Genomic DNA, 12,456 nt, shown 5'->3' on the forward strand with positions numbered 1-12,456 from the left:
TTTCTGATAGGTTGTACAGTATCTCTCCACCTGTGTTGACTTGGAACATTTTTATCTTTAGCAACATTTGTCAAATCTCACTGTAACGTTTAAGCTGACTGCTTTATTGCAGTATTTCTATCATTTGGTGCAGTGTCTGGTCCATCATTGAAACTCAGTGAGTGCACAAATGAGTACATGCAAGGCCTGTAATTTCTCCATTCATAAAAGAAGGGGGAAGAATATGGTCTCTTAGCTTGGTCTCTTTATCAGCTCAGCAAACATTTGCTAAGTCCTTAATATGAACCTGGCCTTATACAGGTTCTTATGAATTTATGATTGAAAAAAAAATAAAGCTAAAGTCCTTGTCCTCATGGATCTCTCATGTCTACTGAAGGAGACACAGTGGTTAGTGCTATGATTACATGAGGGGAACATACAATGCTGTGGAGAACAAAGGAGAGTTCCTGACCCAAACTGGGGGAAGAAGTTTGCTTCTTGAAGGGGAGGGCGCTAGTGCTGATAGTTAAAGGTTGAAGAGGAAGAAATTAAAGAGCTAGATTAGATCATTTTTTTTTTCTTTCTCCTAGAATAACTCAGTCCACATTTCATAACTGTCTGGCCAGGTGATAAGCATCAAGGAGCACTGCACATATATTTTATTCCTGTTGTTGATCCAGTGCCCTTTCAGTAGACCCTTTGCCAGCCATCTGTGAGTGGTAGTGGGCACCACGAGGTGCACATTTTTTTTTCATCCAAAAGGGTACATGTGCAAGAGATGGCACCACTCAGGTAACAGAATTGTCTGGGACTTTGAAAATGTACCCATTTTGTGAAAGAAACAGAAAGAGAGCTGAGCAAAGTGAAACATTAAGCACTATTCTAACAAGTGTGGCACATTATTCTAATGGGGGGTCTTGATCATTCAGTCATCTTCAGAGTATAGCCATTGTGGGTAACGGCCCTCACTTTGCATCTGCTGTGAAGACCTCTTGTCTGATTAGAGTTACTACAGTCTTTGAATGATATAAAACATTGTAGGAAATTAGATTAGAAATGGAAAGCAGCCTTATTTGAGGCCATTCTTCATTGAGTACATTTTAATTTTTATTAAAATTCTCTCTACGCATTTTAAATTTCTTGACATCATTCCTAAATGCAATGAAGAGTTCTACTGTCACTATTACTTTGCTTTCTCTCTTTATGGCTACCTTGAAGTAAGCCTTATGCATTATATAAATCTTGATGCTATTCTTAGTGCTTTTATGGCAGTTTTAAAAGGGAGGACCTAAGTCCTTTATACAAATTTATTCAAAAATAATAATCATGGAAATTCCCAGTTTTATTTGTGCTGGGTTTTGACCTGGCTAAAACTGAGTTTTTGAATATTATTAATTCAATTCCACTAGAATTTGCTGAATGTCTGCTACTGTGCAGGCAATATTTCTGTTCATTTCCTGTGTAATAGCTACAGCATTTATGATCTGATCTCATAACAATGTTCAAATACTTACATTTAGCAAAGGGGAAATTACCTTATCTAAGTATATTTAGAGCTCAGTCTGCCCTCCTGTCACTGACCGTTGGGTTTCTAAAATTTGGCTAACTCAGCTCAACAAACATATATGCCAGTATAGAAGTACCAGATACAGTGGGGCTAATACTATTTTCCACTTCTCTTTTCCTGTGGTGACTTTTATTTTTGAATAAGAAAAGTATTATTAAAGTACATTGTCTTTTATCTCTACTCTTAATCACTTTCTATTAAATAGTCTGATTCCAACTAAGTAAAGAAAAAAGAAAGTCCAAAGCTGAGGGTAATTAATAATACATTTTCTTAAAATAGAAGAATTAGTTTAACAATTCCTAGTCCCTTAATAATAATAAAATGGCTGTTGCCTTAGTAACGAAAGGGTGAATCTTTTGATTTTCTTGGAGAATGACAAGACAGTTCTTTGGCGAATCTTACATGAAATGCAACATGGCTAACAAAGTCCCATGGATATTGGCAAAGGCTGTTTAATAACTTATTTGAGAAAAATCATTGAAAAAGCTTTAAAAAAAAAAAACCCTGAAAATATCAGTTATAAACATTGATCTATATGAAAACTCATAGAGTAGCTCTTAAGGAATCATTTATTTTGGTTAAAAGTTGAAAGGGGAAATGGGGAGTGGGAGAATTGTGACTGTCACAGGGCAGGCTGTTCATACCTTTTTTTAACTTTTGTTTCTGTACAAATTGGCCTGAATCTGTAGTAATCTTTATCTGTGGATTAGAGGAAATTTGTAGTTAACGGCACAGCTTCTTAAGCTAGTTAAATTTTAGGTTGTTTGCCTTAGGTTAACATTTATGGACATTTTGGGGTGCCTGCGAGGCTCAGTCAGTTAAGGTTAAGTGTCTGCCTTCGGCTCAGGTCATGATCTCAGGGTCCTGGGATCAAGCCCCGCATCAGGCTCCCCGCTTAGCGGGGAGTCTGTTTCTCCCTCTCCCTGCCGCTTACCCTGCTTGTGCTCTCCCTTTCTCTGTCTCTCTGACAAATAAATAAATAATATCTTTAAAAAAACACACATTTATGAACATTTCACTTGTTTTGCTTTTTTTGGGAGCTAACCCACCATTTTTCATCATAAACTCTGCTGATGTATTTGCCATGTCACCATGTTTCTCACTGCCATTTCTTTTCTTTTTTTTCTTTTAAAGATTTTATTTATTTATTCGACAGAGATAGCGACAGCCAGCGAGAGAGGGAACACAAGCAGGGGGAATGGGAGAGGAAGAAGCAGGCTCATAGCGGAGGAGCCTGATGTGGGGCTCGATCCCATAACGCCGGGATATAACGCCGGGATCACGCCCTGAGCCGAAGGCAGACGCTTAACCACTGTGCCACCCAGGCGCCCCCTCTCACTGCCATTTCTTAATTCAACTCAGCTTGTGAGCTGATGATGTGTAGGGATTTAAAACATGGCCAACTTCTCCTTTTTTGAAGGGAGGGGATTCTCAGGGAGCAGTAGCATTTCGAATTTGGGTGCATGGAAACATCTGTTAGATAATTGCCCTGTTCTTGAGTAAGTTGCCATAAAGACAAAAGTTTGCAGCATTCACCTTCAAGATATTTGGTAGAGTGCAGGGTGCTTCATCACATGAGAAGTATCCTTGCCAAAGTCAAGTTTAAATTCTCTGAGATACCTTAGTATTCTCTTGCATAGAACTAGATCTTTAGACAAGCTCTGGTTATAGTTGCTTGCCTTCCTGTCTCAAATCATTTCATTTTAGTCTCATTTAATCTTAATATATATCTTATATATGTACATAGTATATATGTATACATATATAAGAAGCAGGTACTGTTATCATCTCTGTTGTATGGTAGAGGAAGCTGAGGAACAGGCAAGTTAAGCCATCTGCCTAAGGTCAGTCCAAGGTCACATAGCTGGTAACCTAGGTGGTCTTACTTTGGAGTCCAAAGTCTCAAGCTCCAACGAAAAAATTTAGCCTAGATCCTCTGTGAGGTCTGTAAACTCAATACTGATATAATTACTAAGCTGGTAAAATAAATAATTTCATTAAAAACCTTATACTACCACACATGATGTTATTTCAGAAGTGACATTATCCAAACTTACTTAGAAACAGCTCAGTGGTAGAATTGCTGATGGTTGAGACCTCAGACTTTGGGGTCAGACAGATGTGGCCCTAATCTTGGCTTCATCACTTACAGTGTGTGACCTTGGGCGACTCATTTAACCTTCCTTGGTATCTTAATTTGCATATATGGGAATAACATCAGTATCTACTTCACAGAGTACTTTGAGGAATAAATGAGGTCATTCAGAAATAGCAAGTCAGAGGACAACCATCAGGCAGTGTCCTCCGGATGAACTGACTTCTCTATGAATATGATGGGGAAGGTGGCCCAGCCCCATGGAGATATGGCTGCGGGTTCAATGAGGTTTACTCATTAGCTCAGTGACTCACTTTTATGCCCAGGCCTTTCAGTACTTGCTTTTTAAATATATCCCTTGGCAAAATTGCAAATTGCTACATGTCCAGAACCTTTGGGGTTGCTCTTTAATCAATCTCAATTAGAGGAACTCAGTTGTCCTTGCCATATCTATGTGTGTGTTGAAGTGATTATCTTAGCCAATGCTTATTACATATTTTAAAATCTTTTGCTACTAAAATTTATGTTTTACTATAGATTTGCTCTCCAGTTGAATGGTGAAAATGCCTAAAACAGTTTCAGTCCCTGGTGAACATTTATTTAATAAACTTATTTCACATTTCCACATTATTTGGTCGAGGTGATTGACTTAGGTCAGAAATAATCAATGAGAAGTGTATGAAAGATACTATAAAGATTTAAGCAATACTTGAAGAGAGTAGTACACTATCTTGAATAGAGCAGATCAATAAAATGGTCTTGAAACTCATCATTTTTTATACTTATTCTCATTCTGTAGAATTTGAGGGAATAGCATATTTGTTGTGTTGAAAGCTACCTACATGTTACTTTGTGCCTTTTCTACTACTAATTCTTTCAAAATAATTATTTCAAAGGTTATGAAAACAGCTAAAGCTTAATAACTTAAGAAAATGGATATTGTTACTCTTAAGGATTATTTAAGAATAACTTGTATGAAATAGAGCATTGGATATTCATTTCTGACATATCAAAGCTAATAAATATATGGCAGAATTATATGGCAGACATTGACTGGCTTGGGCTTAATCTTGATTGTCATAATACATCTGATGAAACTTTTTCTAGGGCCCTTTTCTGTTGTACTTTGGAACTATAATGTTTAAAAATGTTGTTTAAAAGTGCCTAACATTTCCCCAGAGGAGTCTTCAAAACTCTTTTTCTAGTGGAAAATTTAATTGATAAAGTCATAGGATTTTTGAAATATGATGTTGCAGCGTAATGGGTCTGTTGCATATAGTGGGTGGTTGTTGGTCAATCTGGACACCAGCCCTTAATCTCATTTACTATGAGCTGTGGGGAAATTATATAGCTTTTCTATGCTTTACTCATCTGTAAAAAGGGCCTACTGTAGGCCCCTCACTAGTGTATGCAAGGAATATAGATGACTTGAGGTTTAAAACCTCTTATAGAAAGGCTCAGTGAAAATCAGACTTATAGCTATGACAAAAGTTGCTATTGCTGCTGTTTGTAATAATAGTATTACCATCGTTATTAGATTTTAGACTCTGGGAAGAGGTGGTAACTTCTTAGCATAACAAATCTTCTATGAATTAATAATTTATATATTTGAAGGCCCTAGAAGTGACGATTTTATGTGTGTGTATATATATATATATATATATATATTTATTTATTTTTAGAAAAGAAAGATTCTCAGAGTCAAATGAATTGGATGTAGAGTAATATTTTCTTCCATGTGAATAAAGCTCTGTGACTTTGGAGCCTCTTGGCTTTTCTGAGAATTACGTTCTGTTTTTCTTTGGGGCCTGTGACAAAGGGAAAGTCTGTGATTGTATCAGTGCACTATTCTTCTACAGAGCTTCTTCAGTTGGATGCCCTTTTCATTTTTCTACCAAGGCTATAAGCTCCTCTTTTTTTTCCCTAATAACCCAGGGTCTAGCCCTAGGACTAATGCAGAACAGTCATTCTACATATGTTTAAACCACACAGTCCTGTGAGTGGTGGCGTGGGCATTCTAGAGGAGTGACTGGGTACAAAAGGCATGAAATAACTCACTGGGATAGCAAGTTTAGTAGGGAGTGCTGAGAGGGAAGGCTGAAGACAAGATTGGAGCTTGATTTTAGAAATTCTTGATGGCAGTAAGCATTATTTTTTTAAGTTCTTTGTCTCCCACATAAAAACGTATAATCAGCCTATTATCACAAAGGGGGGAATCTATTCTGCAGCCTTGGGGAACTAAACAAGTACTATTCCAATATTTATCGCTTCTCTTCCTCTTGAGCTGCATTCTTGCATGCATGCTGAGGTCTGGATATTTCTGTCAGCATTTGTAGATAGAGACTCTTCTGTGGGCTGCTACAGATGGAACCATAGACAGTATGTTAATTGTATTGGGGCATATTTTTAATTGGACTGTTAATGTCAGAAACCCTTGATGGAGTCCCTGTCAATTTTTAGGTCTTCTAAAGGGCACTGAAATTGTTGATATTAACAACTTAACTTTTGGAGGTAAAACTTTGATTCTGATTTAAATAAAGAATTTATTCCTCAAAGACACGAGTAAGATAAGAAACTGGACCTCATATGGAAGAACTTTTACCCCCTGGATATATCTGAGTTGAACTTTTTGACTTAAATCTTCACATTCTAATGCATTTGACATTTACAACCTCTGTCCATATCACAAAACCATCAGGCAGTCTGATATTTATGGCTTATGTACTCTCGAGTAATTCCAGACTGAGAGAGTCTTTGTAGTAGGGGTAAGATTATGAAACAAAGTAGCAAAGAAGAAATTAACATATCTGTGACCTAATTTGAGATAAAACTTTGATGCGTTCATATTCAACCTCTAGTTGCTTATTTCTTTAAAAAAATTATTCCAGTTTTGCACCAGTTTGAAGGGTATAGCTAATGAAGACATTTCTTAAGTAGTTCTGTAGCACATATTCTTTCTCATTCAGAATATTTTACATCTGTTACAGTTCCTTAGATCCTCATTTCTAAGTTTCAGGGATAGTTAAAGAAACTGAATACAGACCACATGTATGACACTATATTAGCCGTGATTTTTTTTAAAAGTTCAGTTTTCTGTTACAAGACACAAAAACATTTCAAAATGTTTGCGGCACCCCCTGCTGGCTGTATTGTGGCACTTCCTAAATGAAGATTGCATCTTTAGATACTGCTCCAAAATACTTTAGGTATATATACCGTTCCCCTTTGCAGTCATTTTTATTTAGAAATAATTTCATTTGTATCCAATGTATAATAGAGTTGAAATTTAATTGAAGGCATTTTGCTTTATAATTTGTCAATTGATATTTGAGCAGTGCTTGTCCTTCTAGGCAAATAGAATAATGTATTCACTGGAGACAAATTATTTGCCATAATCTTTTTACTAATATTTCAGATGAAATTCAGTGGAGCAGGGGTGTCTTCTCAAATGCTTCTGTTTTCTTGCAAACAATGCCACCACGAGCATCCTTTGTACATAAATATGTGTACATGTTTGTTACATGCTAAATACTAACCTTGCAATATTCATAAAGCTTTAAGAAGAGCACTTTGGATCTTGAAAGACATCCTCTGAGGAGATGGTGGAAATGATGAGGACCTAAGAGTTATAATAGTCTTAAAGACAGCGATCATGGTGGTTTGGCTCACTGGTGTGATTCAAGCCATGATCTGGAGTTCATTAGTGACCCCTCTAAGGGCCTTTACATCTGGGAAAAAAGTAATTATTTAAGAAAAGCGTAATTTTCTAGTTAGTGCCATATGAAGTGACAGCCATTGAATTTTAGTTTCTCAGGAACAAAATTCAAAGATGCTAAACTAACTGAGCAAAGATCATTTCCTAAATGTCGAGTTAAGCTAAGTGTCAGAAAATGTAGCGCCATCGTTTATAAACATAGCGCAAATTTTAGGTGGGCTTCAGCCCTAATTTAAAGATAAATTTATCTTCTTTAAATGAAAATATGTCTTCCTGTTATATGTGTACCCTTTGTTCACTATTTTAACAAGAATGTATTGAGATTACACACAGCTTTTCTGTCATGTTTTATGTTCTTCATTTTCATGCTGTATTATAATAGATACTTTGCTTGTTTGTTTTCCCCATTGAGTGCTCAGTGCTCATTGGATAGATGCATGGGTGGATGGATGGAAGGATGGATATTGCATATAAGGACTGAGAATCTTAATGAGTTGCCCATGGCCTTTAATGTTCTTTTGATTTCTGCAATAATTGTTCACTTTTTCATGTATATGTCTTTGGGTGTGTTTTTTTGTGGACTACACACACACAGATATTTTAAGTACTGTTAACTGATTTTATTTTCTAATAAAACATTATTCACTCAAAGAAATGCATTGAGAATCAGTAGAAAGTCTTAATCATAGGCTGTTTAAAAAAAATTGTAGCTTATTAGTCACACACTTATAAGATAGCCTTAAAAATTAATGATTGACTTTACTAAGTCCTATGGTTCTAAATTTCTGCAGTCTTTGTATGAGAAAGTTGTATAATCTATTAGTATATGCTAGAATTATAACATTAGTATAATAATTAATACATGTATCTAAATAAGTAAATAGTGTTAATGCTTTTAAAACAATATATTTTCACAGTATTTCTCCCTAAAATAATAACTTTATTAATTTTTTTATTACTACTTTATGGCAATGTAAAAGGCAATCTGGTGACTTTCACAAGATCAGTATTAACAAAGACCCTAAATAAAAACCTGGGGCACTTGCACATTATACTCTAGAGCTTAAGTTAGGCTTACTTAGGAGTTATTTTAAGATATATTTTAGAAAGTATTAATAGAAAGTAGTTTTACTTCTACCTATACCTTCTACCTGTAATTTTAGAAGTAAATTCATAGAATTTGTTTAGACCTCTTAATGACTACTGAAGTTATAAACCAGCTGATTTTGGCCTATACCTTGATTTAGCAAATGAGGAAGCTTATGCCTAGAAAGATTAGGGGAAACTTTCCAAAGTCCTGGTGCCTGAGCTATGTTTCCTGATTAACCACTCAGAGTTTTTCCATGTTGCTTCCCATATAGAGGATAGAGAATAAAATTATCTTATCAAATGTCCAGGAAGGGTGGTTTGCTAAATTAATTAGCTTGTAGTGTCTCTGGACTATGTGTAACATTTTCATATTTCTCTTTGCTGCAGAATGCAAAGTATGGCGAAATCCACTAAATTTATTTAGGGGTGCTGAATATAATCGGTAAGCATTTTGACAGCTTGGGAAACAAATGGGTCTAGTTCAGAGAGTAAAGACAGCAGCAAATGTTTTTGCTGGTTCATTTAGGGGTCATTGTAACAGTCTGGGTAGTGCTTCTATTTTTTGATACAATCCTCAAATGTTTTGATTTTTTTGTTTTATAAATATTTTTGGGATTGGAATTGGGATTATATATACATATATATATATATATATATATGTATATATATAATCATGTGTAGTTTTTAGAAATTTTCTATTACAGTTATTTGTTTCATTATGATCAAAATATTTTGAAGCTTACCTAGAACATGCTTATGAAGATGTCACAGAAGTTATGTTGGAATTTAATTTTGTGGAGTAATTAGGCATATCAGAATTTTCATGGCTTTTGAGATATGCCTATTCATGATATAATTAGGGAGAGTTTTCATTAGCTAGTGCTAGTAAAATTTTTAGACAAAAATATAGAGGAAAATGTTTGCTTCTTTCCTGCTCATATACTTCCTAAAGGGAGAACAGGATGTTTAAAAAAATTTTTTTTCGTTCACTGGCAAAGCTGTTTTAGTATTTCAGTTAATGTTTTATAGTTCAACTCCTATGCAGCTTAATATTTTGTAGGTCTTGCTTTCTTCTCTCAAAGTGTCTGACCATCTATTTCCCCTTTACCAGGTATACTTGGGTGACAGGACGAGAGCCTTTGACTTACTATGACATGAATCTCTCTGCCCAAGACCACCAGACATTCTTCACTTGTGACTCAGACCACCTGCGTCCTGCAGATGCAAGTATGGACAATCTTTTAGATAGTTGCTGAGTGGGAGTGCTTTTTGGTTTAAGTACTAAGGTTACTATTTTTGGAATATCTGCTCTACAAAAACCCCAATGTATAAAATATTAAATTGGAGACTGACTAGTAGAACCCAGAATTCTGATACTTAAATAAAAGATTTATCACAATGAAGTATCAATGTAGAAACATGTCTTCTTGTTATAATTTAAAATGCCATTTAGAAAAATATACTGATATTGGATTTACATATTTTGAAGAAATATAAATCTTATATGAAGCTAATTAAATCCTTGGTTGAGGTAGAATGAAGGGTCATGTCTCTTTGGTGATATTATAATTAGAAATTGGGATTCAGTGAATCCAAATGATAAATGAATATATTGTAGTCCTCTGTATGCCTATTTATAGGTTCACTAGCATTGAATGGGGGCATGGCCTTACCTACTGGAATCCATATTTGTTTTCCATCCTAGAAAAGGCTTTGTTTGGCATGCATTTCACATTGTATGAGATCCAAATAATTCCACTGATAATTTTTTAAATCGCCAAACTTAAATAGGTGAAAAAAATCTTTAAAAAGAGGAATATGTACATGTGCCTAAGAAACTAACTTAGAATATACATATTTATTGTTGCTCTTTTTGCAATAATAAATGGATTGTTGCTCTTTTTTAAAAGGTACTCTTTGCCATGGTGGAACATCATAGTCCAATAAATATTCCAGGCATTGGACTTTCCACAATATATATATATAAACTGTTCTGGTATATAAAAACTGTGTTTGCAGCAAACTTTGGCAACAGATAGGCATGTTAAGCAAAAGGCTAAAGCACTTTTTTTCTGATCCAACTCCTAATTCTTCAAATGGTTTTATTAAAAAAAAGTTTTTATTATGTTCAGTTTGCCACTGTATAGTACAGCATTAGTTTTTGATGAGTGTTCAATGATTCATTAGTTGAGTATAACACCCTGTGCTCTTCAAAACGTTTGAAAATGGCCTAATACCCAGAGCCTATGGAGTTTGGGAAAATGATCAATAGAAATTATTGATTGTGTCTAAGTAGAAGGAAGAGATTAGTAGCAATGTCACCTCAAAAGGGGTAGAATAATATATGTTTCTTAACAACAAATGACACTAATGAGCAAAAGAAATATTAAATCTCTTTTGGAATGTCTTTTCCTTTCTTGATTAAGAAACCTTAATCAGTGTGGTGGGCATAGCATAACATGTAGACTTGAAGAATCACTATGTTATATACTTGAAAATACTGTAACATTGTGTGTCAACTCATACTTCAGTAAAAAACAGAAATCTTAATCAAGATTAAGTCTCTAAAATTATAGACCATGGATTAGTCTATAAGATTTAGATCTGTAATTTTATGAGCACAAGAAAGGTTTGATATCATCAACTGAAGAACAATGGAATAGCGAATTAGAGTATTTGTGTGACTTTGGAGATTTGGGCTGACTTTCTTGGTAAGTGAAATACTGTCTTGTATTCAAGCTGAAAGCTATTAATTTAACTATTGTCCCGTGTTGAGTCTTCCAAATTATTTGTATTGATGGACTTGGTTTTTTCTCTTTTTCTAAAATAGTAATGCAGAAAGCCTGGAGAGAGAGAAACCCCCAAGCTAGAATTTCTGCAGCTCATGAAGCCTTAGAGATAAACGAGTAAGTGGGGAAAAATCTTGCTTTTAAAAAGGAAATCTCATCCTTTGCCATTAATAGGATACTTAAATTAAATTATGCATTTGAACTTGAAGATTGTTTTGGGGGTTATTAATTTTGTTAAAAAAATTTTTTTGTGAAGGACATTCATGTGATGGTGGTTTTAGTCATTTTAGAGAGCAATTCAGTGGTTTTGCTATGACCCTAACTTAAATAGCTTCCAAGGGCTATTCCAAGGCTTCCAAGCCCTTTAAGGACTACCTGTGGGATACTGTAAGGATATAAAATAAATACAGTTTCTTTACATATCTAAAACATACTGACGGGGAGATTTTTTTCAGATGTAGAATACTCATCTGTGCCATCACATTTTTTAGGTAGAGCTTCTGCTTGTGGGGAAAAGATAACAAAAACATAAGGTGAAAAAAATTAAACTTTAAAAGTATTTCAAGATCAAGACAAAGATAAGAGGAAATGCTGTCATTAGTGTTGTCAAACATGCTGTGGGTTACCAAGGAAGGCTGGGAAATATCTTCTGGAGATCTCAGAAAATGGGAAAGATTCTTAAAATTGGAGTCATAAAATCTCAGGGTTGGCAGAGACCTTAAAGGTCATTTAACTCAACCACCCATCTGGTGCTTGAATCACCTCGACACTCTCCCTGCCAAGTGGTCATTGTTAAACTATTTTATGACTTTTTTGAAGAAGGTTACAGAATCTTCTTCGGAGGTCTTAGAAAAAGAAAGATTCACTTGAGAGTTGGAAATCCTGCCATTGTAACCTGTTGATCTATTTGGTTTCTGATTCTGTCATACAACATATTTATTTTCCAGTTTCTTGTCATCTACAAATTGGGTATGCCTGCCCTCTATGTGTCATCCATGTTTCTGATAAAAATGTCAGGGTCAGGGACAGATCCCTGTGACATGACATATACAAACTACCCTCCAGGTTCATGTCTTCATGACTCATCATCCTTTGGTATTGTTCAACCAAGTACTAAGCCACCCAAGTTACACTGTGATTCAGCTCATATTTCTGCGTTTTGATCTTAAGAATGCCAGTTGTAGCTGTGGATCTTTACTGTATAGTAAATTCTTTAAAGTAA

General features: G+C 35.1%; 1 protein-coding gene across 16 annotated transcripts in view; it reads left to right on the forward strand.

The window, feature by feature from the left end:
- ST7 (suppression of tumorigenicity 7) overlaps window positions 1–12,456 on the forward strand; it is a 231,404-nt gene that overhangs the window by 131,031 nt on the left and 87,917 nt on the right. For all 16 annotated transcript variants that reach the window (XR_007188122.2, XR_007188124.2, XM_048212785.2 and 13 more), the window contains exons 4-6: window positions 8,833–8,887; window positions 9,557–9,672; window positions 11,276–11,351. Coding sequence is in view for 14 of the 16 variants with exons in the window: in XM_048212785.2 (XP_048068742.1) it covers window positions 8,833–8,887; window positions 9,557–9,672; window positions 11,276–11,351 (247 nt within the window). In the remaining 2 variants the exon portion in view is untranslated. The remainder of the gene's footprint in view (window positions 1–8,832; window positions 8,888–9,556; window positions 9,673–11,275; window positions 11,352–12,456) is intronic.

This window comes from Ursus arctos, unplaced genomic scaffold, assembly GCF_023065955.2.
Source record: "Ursus arctos isolate Adak ecotype North America unplaced genomic scaffold, UrsArc2.0 scaffold_3, whole genome shotgun sequence".
Taxonomy (NCBI): domain Eukaryota; kingdom Metazoa; phylum Chordata; class Mammalia; order Carnivora; family Ursidae; genus Ursus; species Ursus arctos.